Raw genomic sequence first — 22,786 nt, forward strand, 5'->3', positions numbered from 1 at the left:
TTTGCATTGAAGAAAAGGCAGTCAAATTAACGTCTAAAGAATTGACGCAAACTATTGAACTAAATAAAAGCGTTTAAAAATGGTCTTTTCAGAGAACTCAGTCTTGTCTTCTCTGCCTCTTGGAAGTTTGAACATTTAATGTAAGCGAAAATCAATGTTTATTTGTGATATAAACATTTTTTTCTGTTTTCGGGCAACAGTAAAATGCATTTTACATTAAATAAATTACATACATTCTTCTTTATTTTATCAAATAATTTAATTAGAAAAAAGTTTTTGGACACCTTGTATAAATAATTATGTAATTGTTTATATTACTAAATATAGAATTAAATACCCTTTCAAATGAGCTAGCACACGACCCCTATTCTCATTTAAAAAAATCATCGGCTACGTCATCACGCCCAGATGGATGACGTCACTAGTATGACATATATAACAGAATATTGTAATTTAAAAATAAAAATCGATCTATTTCAGGATTTTTCCTTAACGTTTTCGAAATAACGAATTTATTCCTTCCATTTGCACCATACTGTACGTCTGAATTGCCGATATGAATGAGTCAGATTAATTTAAATTATTAGAAGAATTGTTTTACTGAGCAACAACATTTTTGTTTAATTTATTAATATTTTGTATTTTGACAGCGACGTCCGAAGTGGAAGTCGAAACGTTAATAAAATAATTTTTTTTTAAGTAAATTGTGGCTTATTTCCCAATTAGAATAGTAATTTAAAATAAATGGTACTCCGTTAAAAGATAGAACTTTTTATTGGAAGTGCTTTCTAAGAGGCTCTTTTAGCCGGAGCTATTTTAGCCGGGGCTGTTTTGACCGGGGCTATTTTGTGTGAGATCTATTTTGTCGGGGCTATTTTGTTTGCGGGCTATTTTGACGGAGCTTTTTTGACGGGGCTGTTTTGACCGGGCTATTTTGACGGGTCACGTTAGGGAAATATAATATTTTAACAAATATCACGTTTTTTATGAAAACAGTTTAATAATTTTAAAACTTAGACTAAAATATTATGAATGTGGCCACAATTATTGTTTATCACTTCTTGAAGTCGTCTGCGCCATAAATTATTAGCCCCATTTATTACAACCTGTTCAAAATTGTTCCAAACAAACTGCATTCTTTCTTTGAGCTGTTCGATGATTTCAAATTGTTGTCCGTCATACAAATTTTGTTTGAAAATTCTCCAAATTGAATAGTCAACCGGATTTAATTCTGGGCTGTTACATGGCCACATCTGTGGCTCAATATAGTCCGGGCAATTTTCACTCAAGAATATCCTTGTATTGTGGGAAGTGTGCGAAGGAGCACCATCCTGCTGGAAAATGTAATCATAACATACTTCTTCAATTTCAGGTAACAGGTGCTGCAAGATGTGTTCTTGATGTGTTTCTGAATTAAGTTTTACCCCGGCATCAACAAAAATCAGACGAGATTTTCCCAACATGGATACTGCAACATTACACCTTTTGAGAAATGACTTTTTTCAATTAAAACATGCTCTAGAGGAATTTCTCTCTTAAATTGTTGGTACGTCAGAATACACCCTATTATTTTGGGTATTTTTAGAAGGCCGTAAATAAAACATTTTTCTAATGTCTTCAGGAGAGCGGAATCTTCTTAGTAGCAAATTACAGTAAACTTTTTTAAATACTTTAAGATGGCAATCTTCTTTAATGATTATTCGAACTGATGTGCGGGAAATCCTAGTTTATTTTGCGATTTCTCTTGTTCCAACAGATTGGCCAGGTTGCAAATTTCCTAAAAACCTTTACTCTGGTAATATTTTCTTCAGTTCTTGAGCTTCGCTTCCTTCCACTTCCACTTTTATGTACAATATACGCATGGGTTTCCCTTAGATGTCTTAAGAACTTTCCTACCGTTCCAATATGCGAATTTTTTTCAGGATATGCATTTACAATTTTTTGCACCATAATTATATTTTTCACGGTAATATTTAATTAATATTCTGTCCTCTTTGCTTAAATGTGACATTATGAACTGGCCAATTTACTTATTTAACTATAAATGTCAAACAAATTCCATGGCAACCTAAGCAGTCATGGCTTACAAAGTAAAATTGACATATTTGAGCGTTTGAGAAATTCTTGCTAATATGAGTCAAAAACGATGGAAAATATGTAATTTAGTGTTAAGAGGGTTTCGTTCTTATTAGAAAAGTAGTCGAATAAGATTTCCTAATTTAAGTAAAAAATGACATTTTACAAATTCGGTATTTTTTAAAATTTTATGGGGAAGACGTGTTGTGAACATTATTTAAATAAAAAAAAAAGATATTTTGCGAATCAGGTAATTTTGAAACATTTCCTTTTTGCTGAAGTGTTCTGGATAGTTAACCTACCAAAAGAACATATCAGTTCAATTTTAGCTAAGACAGTTTTCATTTGCAACGAGCTCAAATGCACCGTTACATAAATTTTTTTATAAGTCCGACCCTGTACGTTATTTTGCTTCCTTTGCAGTCATATTGAGGACATGTCAGGCTCTTAGCCGTACAAAAAGAAATTAAATCGCCCAAAAAATGGAAATGGAATCAAAAGAAAAAAGCAGTAACACCATAAAGGACTAACTAAGCCAAGATGAGATTAGAAGAACCATTAACTAAAAATCAATAATAATTAAGATAGTAACACATTAACCTAACGATGAACAATAATGTAACGTAGGTAACATTTTCTTAGTTAAATAAAAGTACCCTATTATTATTGTTATTAATAACATTAATAAATGTACTTATACCGTACCTGGGAGCCTCTTTAGTTTTATCGCTAGGACGTGATTCATCAGGTATCACTTGTCTTCTAAAACAATAAAAAATACTTATTAGTAATTTTATTAAAATTATTTCTAATAGAAAATTTGTAAATTCGCAAATAATTTTGTAAACTTATGTAAACTTATGAAAAACGACGCATGCATACGACCTCTATCCACATCAAGCTCCAAGGCACTTCTACATCAATAAAAATTTGTGTGTGTGTGTGTGTGTGTGTGTGTGGTCGATTTATATTTTCCTCCATTTTAACTGCCTATAACTTCTAAACGGCTCAAGATAGAAATATGCGGTTTTCGCTGAAATGTTTTATTTTAGTAAAAGTTTTGTCTAAATGGATTGAATTTTTTATATGGCTTTCAAATACGAAAAGAAATGGCGGATTTTTGAAAAAAAACATTGCTGACTTTTTTTTTAATTGAACACTCTGTATATTTTTTGTAAATTTAAAGAAAAGTCATTCACCTATCGAGCGATATAAAGTTTTTCAAAATCGGTTGTCAAATCACTGAGTAATTAATTTTTAAAATAAGAGGTGCAACGTGGATATCACATACCTAAATAACATAACTAGATTCTAGAAAAGTCACTAGAATATAACATAGATACCCACCATCTCTTCGTCGACTTCAAAGCAGCCTATGACAGTGTTAAAAGAAGCGCATTATATATTGCAATGATAGACTTTGGAATCCCACCTAAGTTAGTTAAGTTGACCCAACTAACAATGCAAAACGCAAGCTCGTGCGTTAGAATTCAAGGAGAAAACTCTACGTTCTTTGACGTTAATAATGGTCTAAGACAGGGAGACGCGCTGGCGCACAGTGTTCAAAATTGAAGGAAACGTGATCGTAAGAAAAAAAAAATAAATCTGAGAATGCCGAAATTAAGGGGTTTGTTTGTACTACTCATGATGCAACTTCTCAGCAAAAATTGATTTTTTAAGTTTGTTAGGGCCAGATGTTATTAATGGTCAAAAGTACAAAATTCAGTATAATTTTATACATCAAATTTAAATCCTCAGAAGCTGCCTTTTACTTGGAATATTACTTCATTTATGTGGATAGCTAATATAAAAGTAATTATTTGAGATAAAAGTACATACTTTAAACATTAAAATAGCATAGTAAGTTTCACGGAAAGGTGATTTTGATATAATCGGCTGTCTAAAAACCTATACAATTTTTGATAAAATTAATGTTTGACAGCGTATTACGTTTATTGTGCCATCTTGTGCCACGTTAAATCCTTCACTAAATGAAAGATTGCAATGTGAGGAATAAAATAATATATAAGACAAACTGCGAAAAACTGCGCAACTGAGTAAATTGCGCATTAAGTTTGCATCGAGCGCTGCGCGCATTTAGTCTGAATTAATTGCACTCGTATGAATTGTTTATATGTATGTCAAACACATGTTGTTTGTTGGGGTTGCGAAAAGAGATTTTATTTTTGATGAAGTAGTGTTAATCCTTAATAGATAATGTTGTACATTAGTTTTATAAATAGCTATTATATTGCATACCGGGTGTACCAATAATACTGTGTTTTTTTCTAAAAGTTCGAAACACCCTGTGGAATATTCTGGCAACTATAAAATGTTGAAATTAAACCTCATTTTGCTTATATTGCAAAATAAAAAAGTTAGGTACTTTAACAACTAGCCATGTTTTCGTCGATAAATCCTGTAAGACAGTAAGTGGTTGACCTTTTCCAAATGCTACTCCACTGGCGGAATTGCCATTTTAGCGCAATTTTTCGATTCTCCAATACTTGCTATATAAATAACATACTCCTCACACCTAACGATAAAATTATTAGTTTTCAAGATATTTGAACTTAAACAAGTAACGGCACAGATATTTTGAATAATGTATTGTGTCGCTTAATTTTCAAATATCTCGAAAACTTATGGTTTTATCACTAATAATGAATAATATACTCTTCAGTCTTAACGATAAAATCATTGGTCATAGAGATATTTGAAGTTTAAAATTAAGGGGCAAAATACATTAATCAAATATCTGTACCGTTACATGTTTAACTTCAAATATCTCGAAACCTGATGACTTCATCGTTGCGAATGAAGTGTATGTTATTTACATAGATAGTATTGGAGAATCGAAAAATTCTGCTAAAATGGCATTTCCGCCAGTGGCGTAGAATTTGGGAAGGGTCAACCATTCCCTGTTCCCTGTCGTACGCCTCTGGTAATAGCCAGAAACGTTTGTTTAACATAAGGTGTACATAGGGTGTACAATACCCATACCTTTTGCCAAGTATGAAAAGGATACGTCGAATAGTTTTAAACCTCTGAGCAAAAATAGTTATTAAATTGTTAAATAAAACACCCTGTAACTCTGTAACGAGCCACATTTTATTTAAGTGATTTGGGTTAAATCCTAATATTTTGAGGTCTAGAATCTAAAAATCAAAGATTTGAGATTCTTAATGAAACAACCTGTATAACGATATTTTTTAAGTAATTCACCCCCTAATGAGGGGATGAAAACTTAAAAAAATGACTCCTATTATAATATACTCGTTATACGGTATAATACCTCAAATATTCCAAGTTTTCAGCCGGATCACTTTTACAGTTTAAACAAATTTAGTTTCGATCACGTTTTGACCAATTTTGAACACTGTGTGGCGTGTCTCCTTTTTAATATTGCCTTGGAAAAGGCAGTCAGAAAATTAAATATTAGAATGAATGGAACTATTTTTAATAGATCGACGCAAATTCTTGCATTCGCTGACGATATAGTTATAGTGGGCAAACGTTTGAGAGACATGGTGCAGTGTTTTACAAGGCTTGCGGACGCGGCAAGTGAATTAGGACTTGTGGTAAACGAGGAAAAAACCAAATATATGTTGGTTTCTAAAATCTCCCGAAATATCCAACAGAGAATTCAAATAACAATCACACCTTTGAGCAAGTCAAGGAATTCACATATCTTGGATCGCTAGTAAACTCAATAAACACGACAAGCGATGAAATAAAAAGACGCATAGCAATAGCAAACAAAACTGTTCACGGTCTCCATAAACATTTAAAAAATAAAAATATAAAACGTGCAGTAAAGCTCAATATATACAAGACCTATAGACCAATATACTAAGACCGGTTGTGATATACAGTGCTAGTCAAAAGTCCGGCTTCTTAACTAGTCATGACAGGTGACGTAATAGTGACAGATGACTTTACAGCGCCACTGTGACAGATAATTTTAAATGGGACCTTATGGCAAGTGGATACCACATTTGAAAGGTATTGAAAATACCTATTCAGTCATACTAATTTTTTTGGGTTTAAGTTGATTTTGATTTTGGTGAATAAATGAAATAAATACAACTTTGTAGTTTCGCATTTAATTATTAAAAATTCAAATGTCCGCCCATGCTTATTTTATCAAAAAAGTTGACATTTTTCAGCTCTCTAGTAGTTTTTACGTCAACGTCAACCTTTTTGACAAGTAACCATAGGCGGAGGTCTGAATTTTTATTAATTAAATGCGAAACTACAATTTTATATTATTTCATTTATTCATCCAAATAAGCTTAAACTCAAACAAAAGTATTATAGCTGAATGGGTATTTTTAATACCTATCAAACGAGGTATCGCTTACCATAGGGTGCCATTTAAAATTATCTGTCACAGTGGCGCTGTAAAGTCATCTGTCACTTTTACGTCACCTGTCATGACTAGTTAAGAAGCCTACTTCCATTCATTTCCTTTCTCCAAATTTCACTATTGTAAGTATAACCGTTCAAAAGATACGAGGGGGGTACGGACTTTTGACTAGCACTGTTGTATGGAGCTGAAACGTGGACCCTATCTCAAAGTGATAAAAGACTTCTTGGTATTTTTGAGATCAAAATTCTTAGAAAGATTTTTGGGGCAGTAAATGAAAATGGGCTATGGCGTCGAAGATACAACTTTGAACTGTATCAGTTATACACCGATCCAGATATTGTGAAATTCGTTAAAGTGCAGAGACTTAGATGAACTGGACACATTGCTAGGATGTCAGACCACGAATACACTAAGAGATTGACATTTTCAAAACCAGAGGGTACAAGAAGTAGAGGACGACCACGAAGAAGATGGATTGATGATGTTGAAGAAGACCTAAAAATTCTAGGGGTCAGAAGATGGAGGGAAGTTGCCAGGAATCGACAGGAGTGGCGACTTCTTTGTCAGCAGGCCAAGATCCACAACGGATTGTCGAGCCACTTATGATGATGATGATGAAATAACATAACTAAGCAAATTGATATTATGTTATGTGATTTCCACATTGCATCTCTCATTTTAAAAATTAATTGCTCATTCATTTGATAACCGATTTAAAAAAATTTATATCGCTGGATAGATAAATGACCGTTTTTTCGAATTTTTCGGTAAATGACCATTTTAAATATCGCTTTTAAATAAAAAATGGCGGATTTTTGAAAAAACACGTTGTTGACTTTATTTATTAAAACATCCAGTATATTTTTTTGTAGCTTGAAAAAACGGTCATTTACCTATCCAGCGATATACAATTTTTTAAAATCGGTTATCAAATGAGTGAGCAATTAATTTTTAAAATGAGAGATGCAATGTGGAAATCACATAACATATCAATTTGCTTAGTTATGTTATTTAGGTATGTGATATCCACGTTGCACCTCTCATTTTAAAAATTAATTACTCAGTGATTTGACAACCGATTTTGAAAACCTTTTTATCGCTAGATAGGTGAATGACCTTTCTTTCAATTTACAAAAAAATATACTGGGTGTTCCATTAAAAAAAAGTCTACAACGTTTTTTTCAAAATCCGCCATTTTTTTCATATTTGAAAGCGATATAAAAAATTAAATCAATTCAGATAAAACATTTACTAAAATAAAACATTAAAAAAATATTCGCGGCACAAATTTAAATCTGGTCAAGTATATTTACGACGTAAATATTTATTTTGTGTGTTGTACCGCCGAATCCCCTTAGCGACAAGTGGATAATCAAGTCTACATTAACACTGCTGTGCGGCGAAAATTTCTTTGAAGTCGATTGAAAAACCGACAGAACGCCGGATAATGTGTGTTGTTCGTCACGAAAATATTTTTGCATAAATCCTTGCGGCGCACAGTCCACATCAACAAAAACTTTAACGCACACGAGCAATTTGTGCCAAATACAACGTTCAACATAAATTTTTATTGATGTGGATCCGGCTCAGCAGGACATTATTTTTATAAGAACTTGGTGTACGAAACTAACGAAAATGAGCAGTTTATAACATTTTATAGCGTGTCAGAAATTGGTTTTAATGCGGATATGCTTCTGGAAGACTATGCAAAATATAAGGTATACAAAAACTTTTATAAAACCAGTTGCCACCTTTTCTGAAAATTGATGCATGACAAGGGATCTTCAAAGAATCACCAGAGCTATGAAGAAATGTATTTTGTGGAGAATTAGAATTAATTTTGAACTTCAAGAGTTGATAGAAGGGAAGGGAATACTTATTTTTGTTTAGAGAATAGTAATCAAATACTGTAGTATTTAAAATACTTAGGGCCGGTTGTTCGAACGCTAATCAACAATGATCACTATCAAATATTTAATTACTGTCACCAACTGTCAATGTCAACTTTTATTGGGTTGCTGAAAACATAATTAATTATAATTATGAGATTAGTTAATCAATTAACATAACAATTATTAACATAATTGATTAAGTAATTTCATAATTGTAATCAATAATTATGATTTCAGCAACCCAATGAAAGTTGACATTGACAGTTGGTGACAGTAATTAAATATTTGATAATGATCATTGTTGATTAGCGTTCGAACAACCGACCCTTAGTTTACTTAGTATTTAGTAAACAAAGTACTTGAAGTACAAAGAGCTAAGAGTCACCCTACATGTTATGAGGTTTTTAGAAACAACTTTCATTGTTCTTGAAGTTTTGACAACTATTTTCTGTACCTAAAACTAACAGTTTAATAAATGTTGATGATTTCTTCTTCTTCTTTTACAGGTACATATAAGCAGTACTGCCTGTTTTTCTTCAACGGTGTCTTTCGTTCTGCCCCTAAATTGCCATTCCATCTTTTCCTTGGGCTTCCTATACTTCTTCTGTCTAACGGTGACTTGTCCCTGGCTATTATTACTATCCTTGATTCAGACATTCTGCTTATGTGTTGACTCCACTCTTCTTTTCCCTTCTTTACCAAGGTATTTATATTATCTACCTCACATATGCGTCTGATTTTCTCACTTCTTACCCCGTCTTGTAGTGCTTTTCCACAAATCCTTCGTAAGATCTTCATTTCGTTGCTCTCCAGATGTCTTCGTGTGTTGCTTGTATCTGGTCTTGTTTCGACCGTGTAAGTTATAACTGGCCTAATAACTGATTTATATATTCAGGCCTTTGTTTCCAATCTTAGGTGTTTGTTTCCAAATTGTGTCGTTTGGGCATCCAGCCGTTCTACTGGCTTTAATTATTTGGTCTTTTACCTCTTCTTCAATAATGTTGTCGGCTGATAGATTAATTTCGAGATATTTGAAAGTCATTACTTGTATAATTTGATTGTCTAACTCCTTATTGTTTTTTGGCTATTACTAAGCTTTTTGTTTTTTGGGCTGTTATTTTAATATTCATATCTTTTGCGTTAATGTTGAATTCGTGCCGTAATCTTTGTAGGTCGTCTTCGCACTCTGCTACTAACACGGTGTCGTCAGCGTAACAGAGTATTTTTATCTCTCTATCGCCCATTTTGTATCCTCTTTTTTCTTCACTTGTTTTATTATTGCATCCAACATTATGTTAAACAGTAGAGGGCTCTTAGTGAATCTCGTTGCCTGATTCCTGTATTTGCTTCTATGGGTTCTGTTATTATTCCACTGACTTTCATTTCTATTTTATTTCTAACATATATTATGTTCTTTATTAGTTTTATGATATCCAGTGTAAATTTTTGTCATGTAGTACGAGTATCACATCTTTTAATTGTATTCTATCAAACGCTTCCTCTAGGTCTATGAAACAGAAAAAGGCTGGTTGGTTTATTCTACCATGGGAATATCATCTCAGACAGAAATCAAGAAATATGCATATGGACAAAATACATCCAGGAACTCTTTGATGATACTAGATCCGAACAATCTCCATCCTACATATGTGATGACCACTTACCAATCACATCGGATGAAGTGGAAAGAGCAATTTCACAACTAAAAGATGGCAAAGCTCCTGGACCTGACAATGCATATGCTGAATTAATAAAACTATTTAACACCGACGGTACTCAACGCCTTAGCCAAATATTTAATGAAATATATATTTAAGCGGAGTAATACAAAGACTTGGCTGAAGTCAACGTTTATTGCTTTACCAAAGAAAACAAAATCTGTATCCTGCAGTGATTTCCGAACCATTAGCTTATTGAGCAATATTCTAAAATTGTTTCTAAAAATTATACATCAAAGGATATATAGACTGTGCGAAGAAAAAATCAGCAGTACACAGTTTGATTTTCGAAATGCAGTGGGTACAAGAGAGGCTCTATTTAGTATACAAGTGCTATTTCAACGATGTAGAGACGTAAATTGCGATATTTATGCATGTTTTATTGATTAGCATAAAGCGTTCGATACTGTATTGTAAAGCACGATAAGCTGATGGAGATACTAAACAATATTGTGACAAATAGAAAGGGAACACTGGCAGAGTTTCTCAAAGCAGATGCAGCACGACTTCTATATACGGAACACAAAAAAGTATGGAGAATGATTAGAGGGTAAAGAAAAGAGATGAACGAATTAATAAAAACGAAACACGTTCAGAAGGAAATATGGACAAACTACTTCCGATCTCTATTTGCTAAAGGCAAAGATAACGAACCACCAACACCTGAAGTTAGAACAAACGAAGAAATAAACATTGAGGAGGGAGATGTAAAGGAAGTATTAAAAAAATCTCCAGGAGAGGACAGAATGTCTAACGACCTCCTAAAGCAGGGGTACCAATTATATTCTCTGAGGGTCCGTTTCGAAAACCTTCCGGGGCCGGGGTCTTCCGGGGTCCGGATTAATGCTGCCTGTGTCTGGTTATTTTGATTCATATTCTTTGCGGATTCTTAACAAGAAGACAAATGAGAAGGGTGCTGGGCGAAATTGGGCAGAAATTGTTTAACAATTTTTTTTTATTCAAAATATCACCTTTTTTACCCCCGAAAATATAGTTTCAGCATTTTTGGGTAATCTTAAACAAAAAGATCTTCATTTTTCTCAAAGTTGATAGATTTCGAGTTTTAAGCGACTTAAAACTGAAAAGTACAAAAATAAGCCTTTTCTAAACTTGAAAATTCATGTGTAAATTATTATTTTTGAGGTTCTTAAGTATCTAAATTGAAGTTTAAACTTAAAACATTCAATTTCAATATTCTGATAAGTAACCGGCACTTATTTCAATTTAGATAGTTGTTTTTAATTGTTAATTAAGCGCGTCCACTTTCGCCTTAAACCGCCGCGGCGGCGCGTCGCACTATATGGTGCATATTGCACTATATGGTGCGTTGATAAATTATTTAAAAAACTATGTTAATAATATGTTATAAAATTTTAATAAATGTCAAGTACTTGTTGAGAATTTCTCACATAAGTACGTATAATATGTATACGCGCCATAAAATGCGACGATTAACCATTAAAAACCAACGATCTATATTGAAATAAGCCCCGATTACTCGTTAGGATCTTGACATTGAATGTAGAAGTTTCAATTTAGGCACTTGTACACTAATAATTAATTTACACATGAGTTTTCAAGCCTCGAAAATGCGTATGTGTATTTAACTCGCTTATAACTTGAAAACTATCAACTTTTGAGAAAAATGACAAATGACCTTTTTTTTTGTTCAAAATCACACAAAAAAAACCTAAAAATACTTTTTCGGGGCAAGAACATCAATTTAATTTGTTTAAAAAAATTGTTTCCAATGTAAAAAAATGTATAACCTGTATAAAGTTTGGAATGAGTTTAGTGCGACTGATTTTCATTAGGGAGTTGAGATATTCATCTGTTAGCTGAGAGCTGTACTGATTCTTAATAAAGTTCATTCTTGAAAAAACTGCTTCGCATCCATAAGTTGAGCCTAACATAGTACACAATTTCATGGCCAAAGATTTTCAAAATTGTAAAACACTATATTCTGAATGTAATCGCGGTCTGCACAAAACTAGCCCAAGGTCCGGATGCGGACCGCGGTCCGCTAATTGGTGACCCCTGTCCTAAAGTATCGAGGACAAGATCTGACGAAACAACTATTAAAACTAATACAAAAAATAATAGAACAAAACAGAGTACCACAAAAATGGAGATCAAGCATCCTAATACCTCTCTTCAAAAAAGGAAACAAATTGGACCCGGCGAATTACAGATGAATTAACTTATTAAACACAACATTAAAATTAACAAGCAAAGTGATAACAAACAAACTGAATGAAATTATAACATTAGCAGAAGAACAACATAGTTTTAGATCGGTAAGATCATGTACCGACGCTATATTTATAATGAGGCAAGTTCAAAAGAAAGGCAAGAAATCGATAAGAAATCAATTGACAGGGTCAAATTAAAGGACGTTATCTATTTGTTATAGGTACTCAAGAGAGGTACCGCTAGGAATAATTAAAACGAAATCATCAGTCAATGGAAGATCAACTAAATAGAGCAAACAGAGCCGCAGGTTGCCTGAATGACACATTATGGAGAAATAAATAAAAATATCGGAAAAGAAATGAAAGGCAGAATTTACAAAACCGACATCAGACCAATAATGACATACGCGGCAGAAACACGACCTGATACAGACAGGACAAAAAAGATGAAAATCCTTCGAAAAATCGATGGTAAGACTCTATGGGACAGAGCTAGAAGTACAGATATACGACGAGATGCAAGGTGGACAACATTACTAACTGGGTAACAAACAGAAGAGTAGAATGGAATCACCACATAAGCCAAATGACAACAAATAGAGTAGTAAGGACAGCGAGAGACGGTTCCCCAATAGGAAGGAACGACAACTTACTGGAGGCACATTGAAAAACAGACAGTCATGTTTATACAAAAAGAAGAAGAAGAAGAATCTACAAATCCCTCTTATAATCTCAATATTTATTCCTGATAATTAATCCTGATAAAATATGGTATACCTACTGACATTTATAAAATACAGTAGTACTTACTTTGCTTTCTTTCGTGGGGAGGCATCAATTAACGTGGGTTCTTCAGAAGCTAGACTAAAAAATAATAATTACGTTTGTTAAATATGAGTCACCACCATACAATAAAAAAATTTCAAAATATAAACATATTTTTTAATAATCTTTTCAAAAAAAGGGCAGTATTTTGCTTTAAGTGGCTATCATTACCTCTGGTTACCAAAGATTTTTATTTTATTCAGGCCTAGCGGGCCTGAAACTTTTCAATACTTTGAACAATATCTCGATATTTTGCCGTCACCAGTGAAATATAGTATAACGTTCTACCGTCCGTTCATCCAGTCCTTTCTTCAAGTGCTGCTTCCCAGTCGAAGGTTGGATATCATCTTCACTATTTTAACTGTATCTACTGCTGCTCGAAAAAGTTCTATCAACTACATTTGCACCAGTCGCTTTAATTTTTAAACTGTCGGTTTATAACGCTCTCTGCTGTTTTCCGACTTCCAATGGCCACTTCGTCCGGTTGTTCCATAGGTCCTCTTCTATGTCTCTTTCTCTCAGCTCTTTATTTATTCCTTCGCTCCTTCGCTCCAACTTTTCTCGGTTTACCTCGTTTTCTCTTTCCTTCTGGTTGTCATTTTAGTTTGCCATAGAATAGTTTCTTGATCTAGTTGTTTCCATTTTTCCACCAGAACTTCATCGACATGTTGTAGGTATCTTGTAATATATAATATAGCTCAACAGGCCTTAAAGGCCCATGGCTTGAAATTTCTTTAAGGTTTTCTTCATTTTCTCCTGTCCATGGCCGCAGTTCTCCAATTAGATATCCCGATTGTTTGCAGGTCTTCCTTACATGCTTCTAGCCACTTTTTCCTGGGTCGTCCTCTTCTCCTCTTTCCTTCCCCTCTCAGCAGCGAGTCCTTTGCCCACCTTCCGTCAGCCATTCTCGCAAGATGACCTAACCAACTTAGTCTCTTTGTTCTGACCATCTGGCTTATTTCTGGTTTCCGGTACAGCTCTCTGATCTCTGCATTTGTTCGTCTCCTCCAAACGTCTTCATCGTTTTTTACTCCCCCGAATATCTTCCTTAGGACACTCCGCTCCCAGATGTTCAGCATATTTTCTTGGTTTTTGTTCATGACCCATGTTTCGCTCGCGTAAAGAACTGTGAGCTGGATCACTGTTCTATAGAGTCTTAATTTTGCCTCTCTGGAGATGTTTTTGGCTCTTAGTAGTGTACAATAAATATATTATACACGGCTCACTAAAATAATTAGTTACGCCCCTGTACTACTGATTACTTAAAATTCAAGTAGTATTTATGTAACCTTTCTGGAAACTCCAGGTTATTGTTGAGACTCGCATTTGAACCCCTCGCCGGGGCAGATCGTCAAAAGCTTCCTAACGAGAATCATCTCTAATCTATCGACGCTCCCGCTATTCGTAAAAAGGCCGCATTTTACCGGCTTTTTTTGCTATCGTTTTATACCGCTCAGATAATTCAATCTGCTCAGTATTATCGACGATGATTTATTTAGCGTATTAGTGAGTGCCTTACAAATGAACCAAATGGATTATGGAATTCAATCAGAGCTCTGATGTGACACGTCATCAAGGAATAAAACTGTAAGTACTCTACATGTATGTGAACATAACTTATTAGTCGTGATACTGTATGCATTTTGAACCATATACCTCTCGTAGCAAATATTCTTTGTGCCATTTATGCAGATAATACTTTAAATTACATATGAAAAATCGTTATCTACTCTTAACCAGCTTACCTATGGGAATATACTCTATAACCGTACAATAAGTATAGGTTACTATTGTTAAGGATACTTTACGTATTGCCTAAACATTTCTGTTCCATCGAGCCGTATCATATTAATTATTTATTAATTAAATCCTCAAGGTCCTTCGTATTTGCATATTTTGATAATCTCTATTCTGAGAATAACGGTTTTTCATTTATAGTGTCTTTCTGTTGCATTTGGAAATTTCCAAGCCACGCCGCCCCGGCACAAAAATAAAATATTCCTCTCTTTCTGCACTCAAATTCTCAGTATTTAACCCAGCACGTCTCTACAATAGCTGGTAGGTTGTTAAGCCCGGTCTACACGTGCAATTTCAGAAACTACTTGCTTTGTTCAAATAAAGGAGTCGTTTTGTTTGTATGAAAAAATATTTGCATATATTACATTATTTTATTTTCGTAAATATATTTTTCTGTTTATAGTATACAAAAAGTGTACTCATTTCTTGGCTGATAGTACGGGTGTTATAATTTTAACATTGTTTGTTCAACCTTTTGATTTAAATTAAATTTATAATTTTGAATCCGATTAAGCCTGGTTCACAGGTTACAAAAATTATTAAAAATAATTTTGTTTTCTTGCATAAATTGTAAGTTTTTGCTACATTTAGCTTCGCTTAAGCTCATTTTACACTTCTAGAAAACTATAGAAAATAAATAATTGTTTTTTCCTTCAATTTAATTAATTTAAATACTTGTTAAGGGTGTCTCACACTTGCTGAAAAATACCCATTTTGGAAAATTGCATATATTTTGAAATTTTATAGTTTTGCATTTCATATACTAATCTGCGCTCATACAGGGTGATACTATTAAGCCAATCTCACACTATTAAACGTGTAATATATAATATATTGTACATATTCTCTCATTTTCGCATCGATTTATAGGTTTAGACATTTGCAAATAATCTATCTAATCTCACATTCTCGCAACATGGCTGACCGATCAAAATATAACCGACAGAGGCTCACCGCAAAACTTGATATAACCAAGTTGGCTGATTCGGTTCCCACAACTCTTAATTCTCTAAACAAATATAAAATTCGTGAAATAATTTCACAACTCAAACATTCTTACGGACTTTTCCGCGATGCTCAAAATGTGCTGGAGACGATCCCCGAGGAACCTACCCCCTCTACTGATTCCTCTGTGGTTTTTGATAAATATTTGGATACAATTTCTCTATTGGAAGAAAGGTTAGAGGTCATTGAAAGTTCTAATGTGACTGCTACCCCCTCCCTCCAATTTGACCCTAATTCTTCTCTAACCTCACAGTCTATGGCTAGGCAACGAACAGTAAACCTCCCTCGTATTCAGTTAAAACCATTTAGTGGCTTAGTTACTGAATACAATTCATTCATTGAGACCTTTGATACAATAATAGGATCTGATACTACATTAAGTGATCTGGAAAAACTCATTTACCTCAAAAGTTTTCTAACTTCCGAGCCTTTGACGCTTCTCGAGCATATCCCACTCACAGGTGACAATTACAAAATAGCCCGGGATAACCTGACACAAAGGTACGCCAACTCTAAATCGCTTATCAAAACTCTCATCTCTCAAATTCTTGATGCGCCTCCTATTTCTGGAAACGCAAATCACTCACAATTAAGAAATTTTCATACGGTCATGTCAAATAATTTCAAGGCCCTATTGAACTTGAATAGGCCCCCTTCAGATCTCTTGCATTTACTTCTCATACATATCGCTACTCAGAAACTCGACGCACCTACCATTAGGGCTCTTGAGTTCCAATCCGGTGGTAGCCAAGCTACCCCTGATTTTGTCCATTTTCTAGGGGAAATCGAGACACGCGTTGTTCATCTTGAGAATATTCAATCTCAATCAAAACCAAAATCGACTACTACTTCCAGACACTCTTTACACCTAGCCTCAGACACTTCTACCAGTAACCTTTCGCCTCGCTTAGGTCCTAAGAAATGTTCCTATTGCAACGACTCTCACTCGATCTACTCTTGTCCTCAGTTCAAGCAGTTGAATTCTAAAGAACGTTTTAGTTTTGTCAAACAAAATAAATTTTGTATTAATTGTCTTGGGTCTCACATGCTCGATCAGTGTAAATCCAAATTCTCTTGCATAGTTTGTAAATCTCGTCATCACACGTTGCTCCATTTCGACAAAACGGGTCATAGTAACCCTTCCGCGGCTGTTGGCCAACACAACTCAAATAATCATAATAAAACCGCTATCTCAAATAACTCCCATACACAGGGTAATTCACAACAGGGGCCCTCACATGTTAGAGCTCCTGAAACGGAAGTTAATCTTCAAAATTCGACTCCACATTCAATGGCTCTATCTGCAGCCTCGCTTGATAATCATTTGGTGTTATTAAGCACACTCCAGGTCTATCTTGTCGCTCCTAGCGGCAAGAGGGTCTTCGCAAAGGCACTTTTAGACTCGGCCTCACAGGTTTCATTTATTAGTGCTGACCTCGTAAAGGAACTGTCACTCACCACTAGAGATGGAAAATTACGGATCAATGGAATTAACTCCACCTCATCCTCGTCTCAATCTATTGTAGATACAACAATTTTCGCTGTCGCTAACGACGTTCCTTTTGACATCTCGTGCTCTGTACTCCCAAAGATAACAAATCCGCTTCCTCAAATTTCTATTTCGGCGAGCAAACTAAACATACCCTCAGAGATACCATTAGGTGATCCGATGTTCCATGTAACATCCCCAATTGGTATCCTGCTCGGTGCAGACCTGTATAACGATATCATTCAACCTGAAATAATTCGTTTGGGAAAAGGTCTTCCCGTTCTTCAACGCACTCTACTCGGGTACACGATATCAGGGTCAGTTCCAGACTTTGCTCTTAAGTCGAAAAATACTAAAAAGGCTTTGGAATTTTATTCAAACTCTCTCGTTACTTGTTGTTCTCATAACACTCCTTCCGCCGTAAATGAGCCGGTAGTGTCCAACGAGGAACTATCCGATCATTTACAAAAATTCTGGGAGCTGGAAGAAGCCGCTCCTCAGAACACCGATCTCATTAATGATCACCCCGCTGAAATTAATTTTGTAAAACATGTTAATGTTCTCCCCAATGGACGATATGAGTCCACACTCAATCTCAAACTCCCTATCGAAGATATAGACATGGGAAATTCGTTTCTCTCGGCAAAAAGACGTTTTCTCAGTCTCGAGAAACGTTTTCAACTCAACCCTGATTTATTGGAAAAATATCAGGACATTATATCGGAATATCTCAATAACGGACAAATAATTCAAGTGCCGTTAAAAATGCTAAATGACTCAGGTAAACCTAATTACTTTCTCCCTCACTTTCCCGTTTTCAAATCCAACTCTACTACTTCCACTCGTATAGTTTTCGATCCAAACAATAAATCGTCTACGGGAATCTCCCTCAGTGACGTCATAGACAAAGGTTATGTCGTCCAACATGAACTTTTTGACATTCTCGCTAAGTTTCGTCAGTTTAAATTCGCACTAGTAGGCGACATCAAGGCTATGTTCCTACAAATCGCCATTTGTCCCACTGAAACATTTCTGTTAAATTTTCTCTTTAGGGACAATATTCAGCAGCCTTTACGGTGCTATCAATTTCAAAGATTACCCTTCGGGCTCCCAAGTAGCCCATTTATCGCTCAAAGAGTTATCAAGCACATCGCTGACAACAACAAACATACCCACGAACTTGCTACTAGTGTTCTGCAAGAATCTATCTATATGGATGACCTGATCAGCGGTGCTGACAGTCTTCATGAATTAAGTTGTCTTTTCGAACAATTAACTTCTTTGCTAGAAACCCATGGTTTCCTCCTCCACAAGTGGAACTGCAGTTCTTCAGAATTTCTGTCTCAACACAATTTAAATCCCGTCTCTGAAGTCAGTCTTAACTTCACGGGATCTGATAAAGTCTTAGGCATATTCTGGGATTCAGAACGCGACCACTTTTCGTTTAAAACTCCTATCTTCAAATTGGCTAATGTTGTTACTAAACGTACTATTCTCTCCTACATTGCTACTTTGTATGACCCGCTAGGATGGTTATCCCCTGTCCTTGTGAACGCTAAGCTCTTGATACAGGAAATATGGTCCCAGAAATTGGACTGGGATCAACCCATTGACTCACCCATCATTATGAAAAATTGGCAAAACCTCTTATCGACATTCAAAACTATAGAAGAGGTCAAGGTACCTCGATGCTTACTTTTACAAAAGAAAGTTGTTGATGTTCAATTAATTATTTTCACCGACGCATCGGAAAAAATATACAGCACTTGTGTGTATCTCAAAGCGACATACTCAGACTTTTCTGTATCGTCGCGGCTTATCGCTTCTAAAAACAAAATTTCTCCGCTAAAAAATAAACTCACCATCCCCAAATTGGAACTTTGTGGAATAGTGTTGGGAGTCACTCTGGCTCATAGACTTTTTCACATCTTCAAGAAAAATTTGAGTATATCTTCATCTCATCTCTTTGCTGACTCTACAATTGCCTTGTCTTGGATACTTTCTAAAAAACACATTTGGAACATTTTTGTACAAAACAGAATTCAAAAGGTCAATTCCTTGTTGGAAACTTTTCCTTGTGATTTCCATTTCGTCAGAAGTCACGAAAACATCGCTGACCCCGCTTCCAGAGGGATAAATGTCTTTGATAATCCCCAGACCACCGAAGACTGGTTATGCGGACCTAGCTTTATTAGAGACAATCCCATCGATTTTTCTCTTCATCAAATTCCTCATTTTCAGGATGATCTTCCTGAATTAAGGAAGTTAGTTGTCTCAAACATAGCAACAAATCACGAACTCAACGACACCTTTGAAAATCTATTCGCTAAATCTTCTTCTTTTCGTAAAATTCAAAGAATTGTCGCTTATCTTTTTAGATTCATCAGTAATATTAAAAAGAAAATAAATAACTCTCCACGAGATACGGATATATTGACGCCACCCGAAATGGAGATCGCTGATCACGCGATCATCAGGTATATCCAAAGTATCTACTTTAAAAAAGAGATTCTTGAATTGAAAAATGCTAAACTCGTGACCAATAAAGCCATTCGTAAACTCAACCCCTTCCTACAACATAATGATGGGCTGATTCGTGTGGGAGGACGTCTCCGACACGCCCCCATATCGTATAATCAAAAACACCCCATTCTACTTCCTTCTAAATGTCGAGTTGTAGAACTAATCTTGACTCAAGCTCATCATAAGTTATTACATTCAGGCGCGCAAACAGTACTTTCGTATGTCAAAATGAAGTACTGGCCAATTGACGGATTAAGACAGATTAAACGCTTAATTCGTAAGTGTGTAAACTGTTTCCGATTCATGACACCCAATTCTGTTCAACAGATGGCAGATATGCATCCCGATCGTGTACTCCCCACTAGACCCTTCCAAGTCGTCTCAGTGGACTATGGGGGGTTCTTCTTAATTAAGTCCTCACATTTGAGGAAGGCACCGCTTTACAAAGCATACGTAGCCTATTTCATTTGCATGAGCACTAAATGTGTTCATATCGAACTCGTCACAGGATTAAGCGCAGAAGCCTATATTCTTACTCTGAAAAGGTTTATTGCCAGAAGATCCACGCCCAGTATTATTTGGAGCGACAATGCCACAAATTTCCATGGGGCAAAAAATGAAATGCGCGAATTCTATGATTTTTTCTTAAATCAAAATAATTCGGAACAGATTAAGGAATTCTGTACTCAAAACTCCATAACTTTCAAGATGGGTGTTCCCCGCAACCCCCATCAATTCGGCCTCCATGAGGTAGGAATAAAGAGTGTGAAGTATCACCTCTATCGAATTATAGGAAATTCCCACTTCACCTTTGAAGTGTTTAACACAGTATTATGCCAAATCGAGGCTATTCTAAATTCGAGACCCATCACTAGGATGTCGTCTGACGCCAATGACTTCGCTTTCCTATCTCCAGCTCACTTCTTAGTTCAAAGAAGTTTAACCGCGCCCCCTGAACCAAGTGTTTCAGAGATACCTGAAAATAGGTTGAATCTTTTTCAGCGTATTAGTAAAATTCAACAGCAATTTTGGAAATTGTGGAAAAAAGACTATCTTTGCCTCCTGCAGCAAAGAAATAAATGGACCGACCCTACTGACCCTGTCAAGATCGGGGATTTGGTTCTGTTGAAGGAGGATGGTACTCCTCCACTCTTATGGCCAACTGCCAGGGTAATAGATGTATTGCCTGGTAAGGATGGTCTAGTTCGTACTGTCAAGATTCACACTACTCACGGTGATTTTCTTCGTGGTATTACGAAAATCGCTGTGATTCCCCTGGAAGATTAAAATCTATCCCTAGGGGGAAAACTTATCGTTTTCCTCCATTTTATCGTTGTTACCCCTTGTGTATATAAACTCTAATTTCTTCAAACATTTCTTATCGTTGTGCACATCTTTGCCAATCCCCTCTCTTCGAGGTGATATAGGCCATCTCTCTCGCCTGTCGCCCCCGGCAATATGTACAATAAATATATTATACACGGCTCACTAAAATAATTAGTTACGCCCCTGTACTACTGATTACTTAAAATTCAAGTAGTATTTATGTAACCTTTCTGGAAACTCCAGGTTATTGTTGAGACTCGCATTTGAACCCCTCGCCGGGGCAGATCGTCAAAAGCTTCCTAACGAGAATCATCTCTAATCTATCGACGCTCCCGCTATTCGTAAAAAGGCCGCATTTTACCGGCTTTTTTTGCTATCGTTTTATACCGCTCAGATAATTCAATCTGCTCAGTATTATCGACGATGATTTATTTAGCGTATTAGTGAGTGCCTTACAAATGAACCAAATGGATTATGGAATTCAATCAGAGCTCTGATGTGACACGTCATCAAGGAATAAAACTGTAAGTACTCTACATGTATGTGAACATAACTTATTAGTCGTGATACTGTATGCATTTTGAACCATATACCTCTCGTAGCAAATATTCTTTGTGCCATTTATGCAGATAATACTTTAAATTACATATGAAAAATCGTTATCTACTCTTAACCAGCTTACCTATGGGAATATACTCTATAACCGTACAATAAGTATAGGTTACTATTGTTAAGGATACTTTACGTATTGCCTAAACAAGTAGTTTGTGTAGGGCTCCGACTGTCTTTCTTCCTCTCGAGATTCTTTTTTCAATTTCCTGGCTTTCTTACTCTTTACTTGTTAGCGTTACTCCTAAATACTCAAACTCCGTCACCTTTTTGAAGCAACACTCTTTATTCTCGTTGTTTGTGGTAGTTTTCAGTTGTGTGTCTTCATCTGAGGTCTGTCCCATTTCCATATACTTTGTTTTTTGCTCATTAATTCTTAGTCCATACTGCTTAGCCTTTACTTCAAAGAGTTTGAAAATCCTCAGCAGTTCCCTTTCCGTTCTTGCCATTAGCACTACATCGTCCGCAAAGGCCAGAACCTGGTTTCTGTTGTCAAAGATCATGCCTTTCGTTCGTATTCCACTCTCTCTCAATATCGCCTCCAACAAGAAATTGAAAAGTACTGTGGACAGCGGATCTCCCTGCTTTAATCCCCTTTTAACTTCAAATTTTCCTGATAGGCTTCCTTCTATCCTTACTCTGTTGTCGGTCTTCACTAAGGTCATTTTTGCGAGTCTGATCATCTTTTCCGGAATTCCAAGTACTCTTAGGGCCTGGTACAAACGCCTTCTTATCACAGAATCGTAAACTTGTTTGAAATCTATAAAGAGGAGGTTTAACTTTAACTGTTGCTCGTATGTACTGCTCTGAATCATTTTCAATACGAATATTTGATCTATGGTGGATCTGCCCTTTTTGAATCCTCCCTGGTATTCACCAACCTGCTCGTTTAAGTGCCTTTCCAGTCTGCTTCTTACGACTCTGGCGAGTACCTTATATGTTACGTCTAGGGGAGTGATACC

The 22,786-nt window shown here is 35.5% G+C and overlaps 1 protein-coding gene across 1 annotated transcript in view; it reads right to left on the bottom strand.

The window, feature by feature from the left end:
* Positions 1 to 22,786, bottom strand: part of LOC126884495 (uncharacterized) — a 210,063-nt gene that overhangs the window by 23,865 nt on the left and 163,412 nt on the right. Inside the window, exons 14-15 of the mRNA XM_050650433.1 lie at positions 13,061 to 13,114; positions 2,782 to 2,838 (exon numbers count right to left, since the gene is read on the bottom strand). Of these exons, the coding sequence (XP_050506390.1) occupies positions 2,782 to 2,838; positions 13,061 to 13,114 (111 nt within the window). The remainder of the gene's footprint in view (positions 1 to 2,781; positions 2,839 to 13,060; positions 13,115 to 22,786) is intronic.

Source organism: Diabrotica virgifera, chromosome 5, assembly GCF_917563875.1.
Source record: "Diabrotica virgifera virgifera chromosome 5, PGI_DIABVI_V3a".
Lineage (NCBI taxonomy): Eukaryota > Metazoa > Arthropoda > Insecta > Coleoptera > Chrysomelidae > Diabrotica > Diabrotica virgifera.